The sequence below is a fragment of the Bombus pascuorum genome, chromosome 15 (assembly GCF_905332965.1).
Source record: "Bombus pascuorum chromosome 15, iyBomPasc1.1, whole genome shotgun sequence".
In the NCBI taxonomy this organism is placed as follows: domain Eukaryota; kingdom Metazoa; phylum Arthropoda; class Insecta; order Hymenoptera; family Apidae; genus Bombus; species Bombus pascuorum.
The window spans coordinates 2,449,701-2,466,480 of record NC_083502.1 but is presented as its reverse complement, the minus strand read 5'-3'; the positions used below and the strand labels follow the sequence as shown (position 1 = coordinate 2,466,480).

Genomic DNA, 16,780 nt, shown 5'->3' with positions numbered 1-16,780 from the left:
TATATACAACCGTGTATAAGTATTTGGACGCCTGATCCAATCCATTGGAAACATCGATATCTCTATTTTATTTTCAACATTATGACAGGAAATTATTTCACTGATGTTAATTCTCAGCATTTCGAGCCACGAATATTCCATCGAATGGAAACTGAAACGACGAACGTGCTTTCATCGATCAAGAACTACATTTATATCTAGCAAATATCGGATATTTTGTCAAATGCGTAGAAACTCCTAGAACGTTGATTGATAGCACATTAGCTTCCTGCCATTTATCTTAACGATTTGCCCATAAAGATTCGCCAAAATTCTCTCCTCGAGTTTAAAATTACCTCTACGCAGAGTGAGATTTTTCAAGCGAAGAAAAATATCCCTGAAACTCTTCCAGGGAATACGAAATTTTGTGAGAAAAAATTCGCTCGTGTCTTTTTGTTGATGAAAGAAAGGAAGACACGGCTGTGAACTGGTTTTCGGAAGAAATTGTCTCAGAGTATTATAAATCGTGGATTCGTTTCGGAATTAAGTAAAAAATAATGGAGACCAAAGTCTGGACATGCAAATGACTGGAATACCTAATCGTTTCGGAGAAACAGCTTCGCGAGGAATAATTCATTCGAGATTCTGGAGCCTGGCAGTCTGCTGGCTCCCCAACGTCGATCGATAGAACCGGTCGATACACCTATTCGAAACTTTATTCCATTTAAAAGAAAAAAAAAAGGAGAGAAGGGAAAAAGATAGACGTTTCGTGGTCCACGCGTACACATTCTGGAACATCGATAGATAAATAATTAACGCTTAAAAGCATGGCAAACATTATCGAAACGTTTTACGGACTAATTAACTATTAGACGCATGCTTTCAATAATTACTTAAGCATTTCAGCGGCTGATCAAATGTCGACCATTAAAGCTTCATACAGAAAATTATTATTCATGAGACATTTAGAAAGTTACGTACAGATCTGTGAGAAGATAGTTGTCAGCAGATTATGTTTGATTGAAAGGAATCGATCCGATGAGTCGATGAACAGTAGAAGTGCCAGATTAGACGCTTTCGAGAAATGTTGTGCAAATGCGTAAAACTACACGCCAATGCGAAGAACAGCACGAAGAATACATATACGATATACGATAGTCGTTTGAGTTTAACGAGAAGAAAAACAAAATGTGACCAAGTTAACGAAGTACATTAAGAACATCAAGCGAACGATTGACGTTCTATCGAGAAATTTGTTACGGGAAGGATGCTGTTTACAGACAGGACGACGACTAATTCTCTTAACAGCATGCCGAGTTTGCTTCAAGTAGTATCTTTTACCACTGTATTATTTTCTTTAACTTGCTAACTGCAACATGCATCGAGCTCAGGAACAGCACAGGTCTAATGGTTTTATTTGAATTGTAAGAGACTTACGAATAACGTTGAACCACAGGTAGACAGACATGAACGTCCGTCTGAGTTGGCATGACCGTATTTACGTTGGGAGAGCACTGTAAAATTAACAACGTTGATGTTAAAAGGGAAAACTAACGCTATTCATCGAAATGTCTGAAAACGTGGCTTTCGTATACGCGCTGTTCTTCGACTCACCGATTCAATTAGACAGCTGGAAATAATCACTGCGTTTGTAGGGAAGCACGACGTCCTTTCAGAAATTTCAAACTTGTCTATCTTCACTTGCGGATGTATCAACTGGAAAGCGAATCAGCGGAGGTGTTGTTAATCCTACAATACGTAGACGTGAGCTGCAACGACAATTGTAGAAACGTTCTGCGCGCGTATGTTGGTTAGTTTGGTAGAAAAGTCGATGGGAAAAATTCAGTCTGCTGGAGAAATGATAAGTTCCGCGAGTGAATGTCGCAGGAAAAAATTGGCCGTTTTAATAGCGACGTTTAGCCAGTTCGGAGCTGATATAAACATAACCCAAATCCTGACGTAACTCAAGTATAATCGAATCCTGGATCACACCTGACAGTGACATAATCCTTGCCCAAGTCAGATTTAATAAAAACGTGACCAAAATCCTGATTTGACTAAAGCGTAGCCCAAAGCTAACTGAAGTCTACAGCTCTCGCATAACTCAAATCTAATCCAAACCTATCTCAAGCTTCTACTTCTTGGTCTAACTGCAGCCTGGGTGAAATCTAACTTGAATCTCGGTCGACTAAGAAAATACATCGATTACACGTGAAACGAGGAGATTACATTTTTAAAATTCATTACTTGAGAACATCACGATTTGTCCGAGTGTATGTTAAATCACGTGTACTGAGCCACAGACTCACGAGAGGGAAATTCCGATAATCCTGTATGGTATGGCTGAACTCGAATGTTAAAAAGCATTTTATCGTTACTGTCTTTTATCCTTATCTCTAATTGTAAGTCCACGTATAAAGATAGCATTGGACGCAAGCGTAAGTTTCGAGCGCTTGTTCAATGATCATACATAGACTCGTAAATGTGGTCAGAGCGAGTGGTGAATAATTGTTCATAACTGCTATATCGGTTCGTAAAGCTGAGAACTATAAACTGAACTAGACCTAGACCTAGACCTAGATCTAGACCTAGACCTAACTCTCATAGAACCTAACGTAGACTTAGATCTACAAGTACACATAGATCCAATTGCTAATCCTGTTCTCTCGATCTTGCCATTTCCGGCTAAATTTTATTTTTCCAGCGTTAAAAAATATCTCAAGTTTGAAGAAAATATGGCAACATAAGAATCGGTACGTATCCTATCTCGTTTCAATCGCGTGATGAAATATTGTTTTAAAATAGTCAGAATCTTTTTCGTTTGCTAAAATGAATTAAAACGTAAAATTTCGATGATCGCGTAGCATGGTTAAACATGACATTGACCTCAAGTCGAATGGAATCGAAATCTCACTGGCTTTGATCCTACCTTTCTAATACCCGCTTAACTGACATTTAATTCTTTACGACTGAAAATTGTCAGGATATTGTTAATCTTCCGCCGATCTGTTAAACAAAAAGCTGCTCCCTCGATGGCCTTGAAACCAGTCACCCTGACCTATGCAACCGGTCCCCACCATGTAAACTGGTAGCGCGAACAATTACACGGTCCAAGCCATGAGACAGGTGAATATAAAGGCAGTCGCACGACCGTGCTAAGCTATTAGTCCGTCTGCTTCCGACGACCGGTTCTCACCGGTCAATCGGCCGATTTTACAGTTCGATTGACCTATGTTCACGTATTTAAGGCAACCATACGCATTTTATCGACTTACGCATCAATTTTCGTTGTGCAACGCGGGAAAATCCGAATTGACTGCTGACGGACGTGAGTTAGCAATTGAAGAAGATGATGCTCGATAGAAATGCCAGGCAACTGACGTTGATCTTGACCGTGGTCTCCGTGGCCTCCGCCAACAATCTGTGGCCATCGTGCTCCGGGAAAACTATGATGAGTAAGTGATTATAATTCAGATTTTATTAGTGGTAGTGAATCGGTAAAGATCTTATTGCATGTTATGATAAAAATAGAATTATGAAAATTTGGAAATTGGGACATATACATGTAATTAAACGATGTGGAAATCAGAGTAATTTGAAATTGGGATGTGGAAAGTCAGGGAAAATGTAGATTAGAATTTGGGGAAAGGGAAAACTGGAAACATTTATATGGGAAAATGGGAAATTGTAGCATATATAGTTACGTAATGTGAAATTAAGAGTAATTTGAAATTGAGGTATGGAAAGTCAGGGAAAATGTAGATTAGAAATTAAGGAAAGGGAAAACTGGAAACATCGATATGGGAAAATGGGAAATTATAGCATATATAGTTACGTAATGTGAAATTAAGAGTAATTTGAAATTGGGATATGGAAAGTCAGGGAAAATAAAGATTTGAAATTGGGGAAAGGGAAAACTGGAAACATTAATATGGGAAATGGGAAATTGTAGCACATATAGTTACGTAATGTGAAATTAAGAGTAATTGAAAATTGGGGTATGGAAAGTCAGGGGAAATGTAGATTAGAAATTAAGGAAAGGGAAAGTTGGATATTTGATATGAGAAAATGGGAAATTGAAGAAATTGGGATATATATGATTAAGTAAAATGGAAATCAGAGCAATTGGAAATTAGGATATGTAAAATTAGGGAAATTGTAAATAGGAAAAATTAATATGAAATCAGAAGATGGAAAACTCTAAATCAATGAATGGCCCATTAAAAAAATTACAAATTAGAGGACTCGCAGAGAAAAATTAGACAAAGTGCAAATTAATTAAATTTTTAAAATTAATCATATTAATTTAACGATTGATAATTAATTATGTGAGAAAAATCAGAAAAATACGAAATAAAAGAAGCATCGAATCTTTGGTAGCCGAGAGCAATGAGAATTAACATAAAAGACCACAAAATTCCAAAATCTTCTATAGAAAAGAATTAGCCATTCTATCGTTAGAGAAAAAATCTGGAGCAATCAACGTCCCAGTGGTCACGAAATAATTTCTTCGTTCTACGCTCGTTTAACCGCAGAGGTTTGTGTAAGGGTCGAAGAATTTGCTCCGGAAAGCGTTGGCTCGATCTTTGCACTTGCCTCTGTTCCACAGTTTTAACGCTTTGTCCGTGGCACGTGGATTTCTAGTGCAGGTGATTCATCTCGTCGAGAAGCACGATTTGAATAATCGCCACGGAACCGTGTACCGTGATTTCCAGTTCGTCTAACGCTCTTCAGCAAGCGCGATAAGAACGTGACTAGGCATAAGCAACTTTTAAGTATCCTTAACTCTAGTCTAGCTATAATTAAGTCATTTCAAGCTCCAGTCATGAATGCAACTATACGCTGCATTTTTAACGCTTCGTCTAACTTTTCAATACAATTTTATTTTCATCCAATTTACCTCCGATTGTTGATTCCGGAATATTCGTACCGTTTTTACGGCCAAACTGAAGCGTGTGATTTTTCTTTCACGTGTATCGTTCAATCAACGTACGCATCGTTCCTTTCCATCACATTTCGCCATTATTGTGGCAACTTCATTATTCCACCGGCGTAGGATTGCTTAGTCTTGCGAGGAAAAGAAGCGTACCAATTCGTTTTTACAATCTTCCAAAGAAGGCAAATTCTCATCGTTGAAGTATTATTGTAACGAGCGAAATAAGCGAAGATCCGAGCGTGCAAGATCAGGAGAACGTGCCATCCAAATTGCACCAATTTTTGTCGTGCGTCTTGCGTTGCCTTGGTGAACCGTGCTTGAACTCCCTTGAACAGATCAACAGAGGACGAGTTACTTTATTGTTCAACTTGATATAATCATCGATATAATTTCATTATATTTCTCTAATATAGTTTTGGTAATTTACTATATACAGTGACGGACGAAAGAAAGTTTGGTAACTTTTGCTATAGTAACAATTTTTCATTATATTGGTAACGGTCATTGTAATAAAATATTTTTCCCTATACCTCGAAAACTAAGGTCTAGCGACGATAACGCGTATAGGGAAAAGTTATTCAGAATCATTTCCCTGACCGTGTATTTCAAGGTCATTGAAATTGGTGTGGAGTACCGTTTGTAAATTATTGTTATATTATTATAATTATTATTATCGTATACGTGTACGTATGTAATTCAACGTTCGAATATTATCGTAGAGTTGCTATATATCTCACAAAATTAAACAACTGCACGAAGCCGGTAAATTGTATTTACGTTGCATCGTTCTAACAACCATTTTGTTGGAAATGAGTAATTGTCCGGTGATTTATGGACAGAGCATATATATTTACGATACCGGATAGTTAAACGACCGAATTAATTTCCGATTGGTTCTAGTAGATAACAATACCATTCGACAAGAACCGATAGTTCGTTTCTTCGACCTCTTTTCTATTTTTCAACGTTTCTTCTTTTTTTCCTCTGGCCGCGTAATTGTTCCGCACCTTGGGCATTTTAAATGTTCTCAAAGCAGGGATTCTCCAATTACCGCGGAAAAAGCAGGTTCCTTTGTTCCTGCGGTGCGCCTGACGCACCGCTCGGTCTCCGTTGAATAACAGTTTCCAGTCGGCAATTAGTCAAGTTCGTTCAACGATCGCGTATCTCGTTCCGCTCGTGAATATTCCCATTGAGAACGAGCATCGGCAAACCGTGCACCGAATTCGAAATTTCGCGGAGATGCGCCGTGCTCTTTTCCTTCCCTTGCCCTCGATTCCAGCGACTCGTTTCCGGTCCGGTCGGGACGCTTTTCCACAGCCTCTATTGTTTCGATTAAAAAGCTGCAATATGAGAACGATTTTATTTGCCAAGAGAAGTTGGATAGAAAATAGGAAAAAGAGAGAAAGCAGAGAGAAGAATATTATTTCGGCTGTGGGGATATTTATCTAGAGGAAAGAATGTGAAAAAGTGGCAAATTGAGAAAGACTTTGGTTGGTAAGAAAGAAAGCTTCGAGAGAAAATACACGAAATAGCGAAGGAACGAACGTTATATTTGTCATAGGGATATTTATTTATCTAGAGAAAAATTAAGGATAATGAAAAAGTACCAAATTTGTCCGCTCTCAGGCATCGAAATTTCTAATAAGACATCACGCTATAGTTCTTAAGGTAGAAAAGTACTTATGGCAAATGCGACGAGAAAGCTGTAAAAAATGTAGAGAGAAAGAGGGAATTTAGGTTTAAAAAATTGTTTTTCTAGTAACGAAGATTTAAAATTGGAGGAAAAAGACAACAAGGTCGCGGGAAGAATCGGTATTGCAAGAGTAATTATCGACTGAGACGGTCGAGTGATCGGGCAGGCCTTCCCTTGAAGGAATGGAAATAACTGGGAAACTTTGAATGGAGGCCAGCAGCCAGGGACTATTTATTTAACAAGCTGGCAAGTCCATTCCCACGAAATCCATTTAACCAGGCTCTACGACAAGAGAATGGAGTTAGCAGGTGTCGGTCGAATCGTTACGTACCAGCCAAGCCCTGCTCATTTCCGCTGCAAAAAGAAACCAATCCGCACCCAGTGCTGCCAACTGATCCGCCGACGCGCTAGATCGTTTTTTATTTCCACCGATTTTACGTAATAATACTCGAGCCTCGTCGTTTCTATAGCTCTAATCGTACGACGTGGGTATTCTAATTAAATTTCAATCAAATATCAAATAGAACGGTAAAGGAAATCAATTTTTAGTGACAAAATTACTGAAAATTATGAAACAATTAGTAATTTATACAAATTAACTCTCGGATGGAAAACTTTCATCGATATAAATATATCATTAAATATATTATATAATACAATTATATTATATGATTATGTCATGTGATATCATATGACATATATATATATTTATCATTGCGTATTGTTCTTTTCGTTTTCTAGTAACTTTGATGTTCTCCAACGACGAAAACGCGGAAAATTGGAGGAAATGGAAACAAAGAAAATTATTTTAATTTCCGTGGTAACCTGATGTTGTACAGCGAACGTGCCACTATTCGAAATTTCAATAATTTCAGGTCGTTACGGTAAAGCCGGGAATATGTGACTCGTTGTAAAAAAGGAAACGTGTCTATTAAGGGGCGAAATTAGTCGAATATTTGCTCGGTAAAAATGGCGGGGAAATCGACGACACAGTTTCGAAATGCAATCTGTGAGCGACACGATAGTTAACAAATAGAAAAAACACGTAAAAAAATAGACGTAGGTATATACAAAACGTCGATTCTTTAGTCTCACATCGAAATTTAAATTCCGATATTTTTACTTATCCCAAAATAATTAAAAATAAGTATAAAATAACATGAAAGTAAAAACAACTACCTATTCAAAATTACAGGTGTCATTTAAAATATATTCGTATTATACGAAACAAAGAATTAGCACAAAAAATAGCTTCCAAAAGTTAACGAAAGTAAACCATCCGTTTTCATAACTAAGAGAAATATGTCTATTAAAACAATCAATAACAATTGGACTGCTCATTTTGAAAGTAGCGTGTAAGTCCATTTTCCTTCGTTCTAAACTATTCGCACTTCCACGAGTCCTGATAAATCCTGATAAATCACGAACTAAAAATGCATTAAAAATTTCGATACTCGAAGATTCCGTACGTTCCAAAATTTCAATATCGCAAAATCAGATACAACACACGCGTTTGCTCGAATGAAAGATAAAAAGCACGACAGGTGCCTGTACTTAAAAATTCTCATTACGTGCCGTTTTGTACGGGGATATCCCCCAATTCTTCTACCATGTTACAGCAAATCCGTGTCGTAAGAGTAGCCTTTTGTACGGCGGATAGGTGTATTTAAAAAAAGGAAAAAGAAAGAAGGAGTGGAGCGAATTGAAACGTTAGACAAAATTCATGTAAAGTCCCGTTGTTTTTATTGCAGTAAGTATCGAACAAATTCGCCGTAATTAAACAGACAAGGGAGAGATAAAGGTGGGAAAAGAGGGACAGAAGAAGCAAGGTAACTTTATTGCTCCGGTTTTCGTCCAGCTGTGCGCCGACCTAGCTTCATGAATAATTCAGCTCGTACATTATTTACGGGGAGAAAATTGGAATCTATTACATTTCGATAGAACGGCGAACATCGATTCGATGGTAAAAATACCGTATTCAGCCGTGCGAGCAGCCACGAGATTCGATTACATTTGCGAATTAAAGCAGTTGCCGGTTAATTACGGGAAATCCGTAAATTTGTGGGCGCGCGCGTGCAATAAACGCCAAGATGCTTCGCGAATTGTTATTCAAAACGAACGACTCGTGCCGAACTCTCGTTTCACGCATCACCGGAGAATTACGATATTTCGGATTTTGCGAATTTCTCATTCCGCCTACGAATATTTTCATCTAAAATTCCAATACGCCAGATAGCGAAACGCTACATTTACGTTCGACCCATTCGGTGCCGAGTATTACTATAATTTAATAGCTATAACGTTAATGAAAATTCCAAGCTTTATACAAAGACGCGCAGAACGTACCGAAGATGCAAAGAATGCAGGATGGCGCGTAATCCGTGGTACAAATGGGGCCGTGGCTGCAGAATAAGACGAAACTCGATGATAACAAAATTGCGTGGCAGGCGTAGTTTTTTAAAAAATCGAGTTTGAAAATTTGCCAAGTAAATTTACTCGATTCCCAGTTAGAGAGGAGGTTATTCGGATAGATCGAAGGTTATTCCACCCGTGAAAATAAGTCGAATATGTAGAATATAATTTTTTCATCTTAAATTTTATTTTCGAGAAAATCGAATTTGAACGTTTATTTAATACACGCGTTTCTTGATTAAAATATATTCAAATCCATATTTGCCTATTTTCCCCCCTCTATATTCTTTCTCTTGAACAATGAAAATTTATACTTTGTTCTCGACTTATTTTCGAATGTAACATAACCTCCTGTCGATTTCTGTCTATTTCTGTCCAGCCGGCTATTGATCAAATTCACGAATACTTCACAAATTTTCAAGCTCGATTTTCATTAAAAAATGAAGACTTTAACGTAATTTTGTTATTCTCGATTTTTGCTATAGAATCTCCTTGACCCCATTTGCATCATGAATTACGGATCACCCTGTACAAAATAACCAAAGTATGGTACTCTTTGTCATGTTTAATGGATAAACCAAATTTTCTATTCAGGCTCTACTTTCTAAATTATATTTTAAAAGATAGGAATTTGCGTAAATATCTATACAAGGTTAGATATAATTTTTGAATAACCTGATATTAATCAGTAAAACGAAAAAGTAAGGCGAGAAAGTGACTAAAAATTGTCCAGAGCTGCAAGAAGGAAATTCGATTGCCGATTCGCATCCCAGTGGGATAGAAATTTGCATTCCTCGTCTTCGTAGAGGAGCTAAAAGTTATTAGGCGAAAGAATACGGTAGCAGGAAAGTTGTCTGTCGAAAGACAGAGGGAACGTCGTTAAAGCAGATTCCTGGAAAGTTTTCCGGCACGTTGGCTAATCTAGCTGGCCAAGAAAATGGACGGAAGACTGAACGAGAAAAAAAGACGAATTTCAACAAGGCGATAGAATCCCTTACATTAACGTTACGTTTGAATAATTGCACAAAACGTTTGAAACATCCTATACATGTTAAAAAGAACACTGTTCGAGTTCTTAATCAGAATCTACCAGAGAATGTTCATATTATTGTTTGAACGTTGCTTTGAATCATTCTGGACAATCTCTAACTATTCTCCAAAGATTCTATTCGCATTAGATCATCTGTAGAGTGCCCCAGAGGGTAGGAGAACTTGCCAGTCTTAACTAATGTCCAGAACAATCGAGTTCGTAATTCAGTTAGTACCTGTTGCTACAGGAAAATACAAAAATGGAAACTGTTAACAAGATTAAGTTGAAAGATTCAGTTTATGGTGGGGCCTTAGGTTTATCGAGGGGCCAGACAATGAGGCACGGCGCACTGACCATCTCACGCGCCGTAACATAAATAAAAAAAGAGCCGAAGATTTTTCCAACCTTTCTTTCGTATATGAACAAATGTAAAACAAAAACCAGTTGCAATCTCTTTAGAAATACTTTGTCGCCATTTTATAGTGATATATAGATTGGTGGGTATAGTGGATCTACTTGATTGCCTATGGATTTATTTATAGGATCCACAGATTTATCCTGCGAAGAGAAACAGACTATCTTAGACGAGCATAATCGCTTGAGACAACTAGTGGCTCTGGGCCAGATCAATGGACAACCCAGTGCTGCCAATATGAGAGAAATGGTAAGAAATAAAGCTATTCAAACTTCCCGCCTTTTTATCTTCTTGCAAAGAATTACTATTTGTACATAATCTACAATAGATCAACTGCAGATTTTTATTCATTTATGAGAATTTTAATGCACAGAATACACGTAATATATTAAAATATATAAAATATCCAAAGTATAGTACCCCTTGTGATATTTAGCAAGTGAAACAAATCGGTGCTCAGGTCCTACTTTTTCAGTTATATTCATAAAAATACGAATTTACATGAACATTCTTTGTCTAATGATCAATTACTGTAATTGCCTTCTTGAACGATTTTACGAGAGTTCGATTTGGAAATTTGTTACTAGGAGATAGGGACTTTTTTCAGATCTGGGACGACGAATTGGCTGCCATGGCGCAGAGGTGGACGAATCGGTGCGCTGAGATCCATGACGATCTCAGGAATGTTCGTAAGTAGATCTACGACTGCTTGTAACCCCTTTAATTAACAGGACGCTACGTTTGAATCACTCTGTAGATCAACGCTGTGCTGCTTAGCGTTTGCATTAAAAGGGCATCCACATGAAACAAATCACGTGATCAACAGCACTCTTAACAATTCGAAGCATCTAATAAAGCTATAATAGAGATCCCTTTATACGAATTTCATTTATCAAAAATAAATTTTAATTAGTAACCGGTTGATTGAATTCCAACCGATTAAATCCGCTTATTTGAATATAAACTCTTGGTTTATTTGAACAAGAAATGACAAGCGGTATGACAACTCAGTAACTTCTTGTTACATAATAATCATAAAATCTTCCAAGATCATAGATAAAAATATCTTAAGACAGGTAGTGTAATATTTGCTTTAAGATTGGAAAAGATTAAAGATAGTTCAACCTAATACTTGACTCGATAGAAAACCAAGGTTTTATTAAAGATAGGAAATATCCTCAGGCGTTTAAACTTCTAAGGAACATACATACAAACACATATTGTATATGTTCTTGCGTATTTCGATTCGGCTAACTTTTACGATCGATAGGCCCACTCATAAATATTAGTCATTTCGTGTACCTTCTTCGTGACACAAATTCAGAGAGAAATCGGTAGATCCAAAAGAGTTTTCCTTTCCCTTTCACGACATTATTGACGTAGCTTGAACAGCGATGATCCACGCAATTTAGAACAATCGATAAATTAGTGAAACATGAAATCAGAGAGTACGACCCTCTGTCGGTCCACAGTGAAACAGACTATCGATCATGATTAACGACGATCGATCTGCAGGCAGGTTCTCTGTGGGACAAAATATGGCTCGAGCATGGACAACGAGGCCCCCGGGACCGTACGATGACCAGCCAAACTGGCGCCAGATGATCAACGGTTGGTTCGACGAGGTACATCACTATCAAACAGGCTATAGCGATGCCACCGGCCATTACACTCAGGTTAGTTGTCCTTGCTGCTCTTAGATGTACTATCTAATCCCTTGAAAGCATTATAAAAGGTCACTATACTGTGATTTCACCAAGCAAAAGTGAGTCCCAGGAAACTATTATGGGAGGCCACTATAGTACACTATAGCTATTGTACGTTAAATGGAAATGAAATTTCTGAGAGAATCTAACGTCAACGGAGATAGTTCTTAAGATATTTTAAGTCGCCGATGGCTCGGTTATAATGGAAGACGCTTTGGAATATTGGAATTTTCTATCCAAAACTAGATGTCATTAACTTCAGTCCCTCAAGGTCTAGCATTGCTCAATTGATCGTAAAAAGATTAGAATAATCCAATGATGATTTTCTAAAAATTCTACATTTTATTCAAACCACAATCCATTAAGTTTAAAATGGGACAGCTATTAGCTCGAAAAAATGAAAGCACCTGTAACACCAGTAACGCACTAATCTAATTCACAAATTAAATAAACATAAAACAAAATAAATAAATGAATAAAATGTAATGCCAGAAAGATGAAACAAAAGCTTGTCCAGTATAATATTCCAAAAAACTGAAAGAACCTGTAGCACAAGTGAGGTACTACTCTAATCTAACTCACAGACAACAAAGTAAATAAATGAAGGAATAAAGTGTGATCACAGAGATGAAACAAGAGTTTGTCTAGCATAATAATTTAAAAAATTGAAAGAACCTGTAGCAAGGTAATAGAAAGTATCAATGGAAAGCATTCGAGAAATTCGTGAAAAAGATTCTAGGGGACCTTAGACCTTAGGCAAGAAATCTCGAGTATGCAAAGGGATGAAGCAGGTTTTAAATTACTTGCAGCTCGTCTGGGGTGACACATATCTGGTGGGCTGTGGCTACTCCTTCTATTACGATCCTGCCCGGGGCTACACCAAAAACTACGTCTGTAACTATGGGCCCAGGTGAGAATTCCATTTCCCCTATTTCCTTTGCCCAATCGTTTTCATTCGATATTCGAACACAGACACGTCGCAAATTTTCAACAAGGAAGACCCAGAAAGAGAACTCTTTTGAAATTGGAGATCTGACTCGGCCTATTCTCGCTGCTTCAATTGCTATCAATCAATAACAAAGCCAATCTTTCTCCAATATTCGATTTTTATGTAAAAATGTATTCCAACAGTAGAAGCAAGAATTACGACAGATGGAAACAGTATTATAAACAACAATCTATGCCCTGAATTATCGTCGAGTAAAAATTGACTGGTTCTACTAGGATAATAACTTTTGTCGAAGCTGGTTGTCGTTAAAATCTAGCTTGTCCGGTGAAGATTTTCAGCAAGACAATCTTTAGATGCCTTTCAATCGTCACAAGTATCTTTTCAGTAACTTCATACTTGAATCAGTTATAATAACAAACGAACGCTATTTTATATAATTGTTTTTAAATATAATATCGAGCACTATATTTTATACATACATTTTTATACGTTATAAATAGAGCACTATTTTATGAAAGATAGGAATAAATTAACTTTTACCACTATGTTCTCAGCCAGCCATATTAAGATGATTTTATCTAATAACAGAAATGAAGGAGAAGAGTATTAATAATTTTTGTGGATAAGAATATTAAAATTATCGAAGAATATTAAATTTAATTAATTAAAAAGATCCGGTGCAAAAAAGACTATTCGCTATATCGATCTAATTTGTTTCGTTTCAAAAACATTGGATAAAGATTGGAATCTATCGATGGAATATTATTTATTTGCCTCTGGTGGAAAGAGACATCAATTGACAAGGATCGTATTTGTTATGGGTTAATTTTTAACCGAGTTGAGAGTGTGAGAAAGGAAGGAAAATTGGGGTTGGTCCCGATATTCCTCGTGGAAAAAGTCGAAGGCTTCCAAACGAAACGCCACGCGTATTCAATCCAACCATAAATTTCCTTGCTTCTCGAGTATTTCCCGTCGATCGGTAGCTTATTACTGTCAACAAATTGAACACGCCTGTACCGCCTTTTTCCACTGTGAAAAGGCCTCCTCGAATACGCAATTTTCCCGAATCTGTGGTTCGATTGAATTTTTAGAAAAAACCTTTAATACATTCCTAAAATGCTTCAAATTCCCTCGATTGACGTATGAGCAAATCTTTTCAGTCTTCTGAATTTTTCTTTTTTTTTTTTTTTTTTTTTTTTTTTAGAGTTGAACAAAAAAGAAAACATTGAAAGGAGGAGAAATAATTGAAATTGTATGATAATGAATGGAAATAATGACGAAACAGTTGCTTACTGCACAAATATCGTATGTCCATTTTCAGCAATATCGAGAAAAGCAAACAAACAAGTAAAAGAAATAAACAAACATTTTAATGAATTCGATCATATAACATTGGTTGCAAATTGTGCATTGATCCCTTTTAGGAACATAAAGTGACAAAGATAGATCAGAAGATAGTTCTTGAAGATATTTCTATACAGATAGTACACTTATAGTACAGTACAGTCAGTACAGTACAGTATAGTACACTAAATACAATAAACGAAAGTATTATATTTGACAACTTCGTCAAATAGGTACAAATGTGATTCTTATACAGCTATTTAAAGAGACAGTGAAGAAGAGAATTTGTTGCATACAGAAACAGCAAATTTCAGCATAGGTAGACATAGAGCATTTGTACAGTAAGCCATCGATATCCGAATATTTCTTCTCAAAGCCCAAAGTTTAGCCTTGTATGCCTCGAGTTCGATAACTTATGGAAAACTATCTTCTTCAACTCATATCTATGTAACGGCTCTTTTTAACTAATGACTCTAATAAATCTCACGCTCCTAATAATTCTCTGTAAGTCTCCGTAACTGTAACTTTCTATAATTCTCCGTAGGTCTGTACAACTGTAATAGCACTTTGTAAACAATTTATGACAATTTGAAGAAGCTTCAGGCGACGAGTCATATCCATTTTTCTTCTAACGTTTTATTTTACATTGCAGCGGGAACGTGATCGGCTTTGAACCGTATCAATCGGGCCAGCCTGCCTGTGGCAATTACGGGATGCTTTATTCAAATCGATACGCTGGCCTTTGTTGTGAGTTTCACGTAATAATTACTATCCAGTTATCGCGATTAATTTCAGAACGAAAGGAACGACTATTTTTAATAGTAATTAATTTAGCGTTAATCTTGCAGAGGACATAAAAAATATAACTTAGAAAACACGAAGTTGGCACCCCGCTGGGGGTAGCCACCCACATGCTATATTTATTTTTATTTTATTTTTTTTATTACCAATGAGATATAACACTTTACCAAATGTCCTTCAGGACAAATTATAAAAACCAAAATAAACTATAAAAAAAAAAAAAAACAAATCTTGCAGAGGTCTTAGTCATACTGAAACTATGTAGTTGTATATTTAGATTATAGTTAATAGATCATAGCGAAACTATGCAGTTGTGTACTGCGTGGTCGTTTACGCATATTTACATTTCTACGGACGTATTTAAAAAAAAATTTCATTTCTCTACTGAATATTATGATAAGCACCGCGTTGGATATTTCATATATTTTTTAACGTTACATGCATTTCGTAGATTTCTGCATCGTTGAATTGCCCAGAAATGCATAAACATTCGCAGTCTGTTAATACGTAGCGACTTTAAAACCACGTAGTAATGTCAATCCTTGCACGAAGAAAGCTATGCAAATACGTCGGAGACATTTACCTTTACTAAAACGACAAATTTGTAATTATTAGACGAAGCATTATTATCCTCTTGTGACGCGAATATTAGATAAAAGATAAAATTAACACCGAATTGAGTAAAGTGATTAAAATTTGTTGATCAAAGAACGCGTGAAATATTAGGTTGCACGAAAAGTTATTTTATTGAATTAATTTATTAAATGTACGATCCATTTTGTTCTATTAGAACAAGAGACTATTGTAAACAACTAGACATACTAGAGACTCCAATAAAACTGTTGCAATAAAACAAAATGCATCATACATAATTCAATAAAATAATATAAAACAAAAAATATCGTGCATCTATTGTTTCCTTGTAAAACGAAAGAAACTTTTGGTACAACCTATAACATCGGTCACAAATAATATTAATATATTCGAGACACAGAAATCTCTTATATTCAATAAATGATAAACATGTGAAAAATCTTTGCAAACGATTTACCACGATAATAGGAAGAATATTATCCCTCTTCGATTTAGTATTACTCCAATGAATTTATGTTGTTCTGTTTTCAGCTGCGGAACACTACTACTATCTGGGAGCACTGTGCAGTTATGGTTAATGATTTTCATATTCACGTGCAGAAACAGACAAGTGATTCAATTGGTTTTTCAAGGACCACGCGTCGTGAAAGCCGATCGATAGATCGTTCTATCTGATTTGCTTGATTATTCTAGTCTCTAAAAAATAGTCCGTGATTGTAAAGACCAAAACTATAGAAAAGTTATTAGAATAATAAGTACTTACTAATCGTTCCGTGCGGTTTACCCGACGATTACGCGAGTTTCCGTTAACCCATTAAGCTGAAATTCGATCATCTCGCTGGCAGATCTGTTCGGTTACATAAAGCAAAATTAAACGAAGATCCATATTTGAAATATGCGAAAACCAAGCGATTTCGTGTT

General features: G+C 36.5%; 1 protein-coding gene and 1 long non-coding RNA gene across 3 annotated transcripts; one reads left to right on the top strand and one right to left on the bottom strand.

Annotated features, from left to right (window-relative positions):
* Positions 1-61: 61 nt before the first annotated feature.
* On the bottom strand, positions 62-3,382 carry LOC132915015 (uncharacterized). 2 transcript variants are annotated; one of them, XR_009659749.1, is made up of 3 exons: positions 3,255-3,382; positions 1,594-1,748; positions 62-1,493 (listed from the first exon to the last, which is right to left on the bottom strand). It is a non-coding gene; the product is annotated as an uncharacterized LOC132915015 (long non-coding RNA). The 2 variants fall into 2 exon arrangements; XR_009659748.1 differs by having other exon boundaries at positions 1,594-1,695; positions 3,255-3,358.
* LOC132915002 (venom allergen 5.02-like) lies at positions 3,300-16,526 on the top strand. Its single transcript, XM_060974617.1, has 7 exons — positions 3,300-3,434; positions 10,593-10,714; positions 11,073-11,154; positions 11,981-12,141; positions 12,981-13,081; positions 15,117-15,211; positions 16,391-16,526. Exons 1-7 carry the CDS (start codon positions 3,329-3,331, stop codon positions 16,435-16,437), a joined length of 714 nt encoding a protein of 237 aa, XP_060830600.1. The 5' UTR covers positions 3,300-3,328; the 3' UTR covers positions 16,438-16,526.
* Positions 16,527-16,780: the final 254 nt, after the last annotated feature.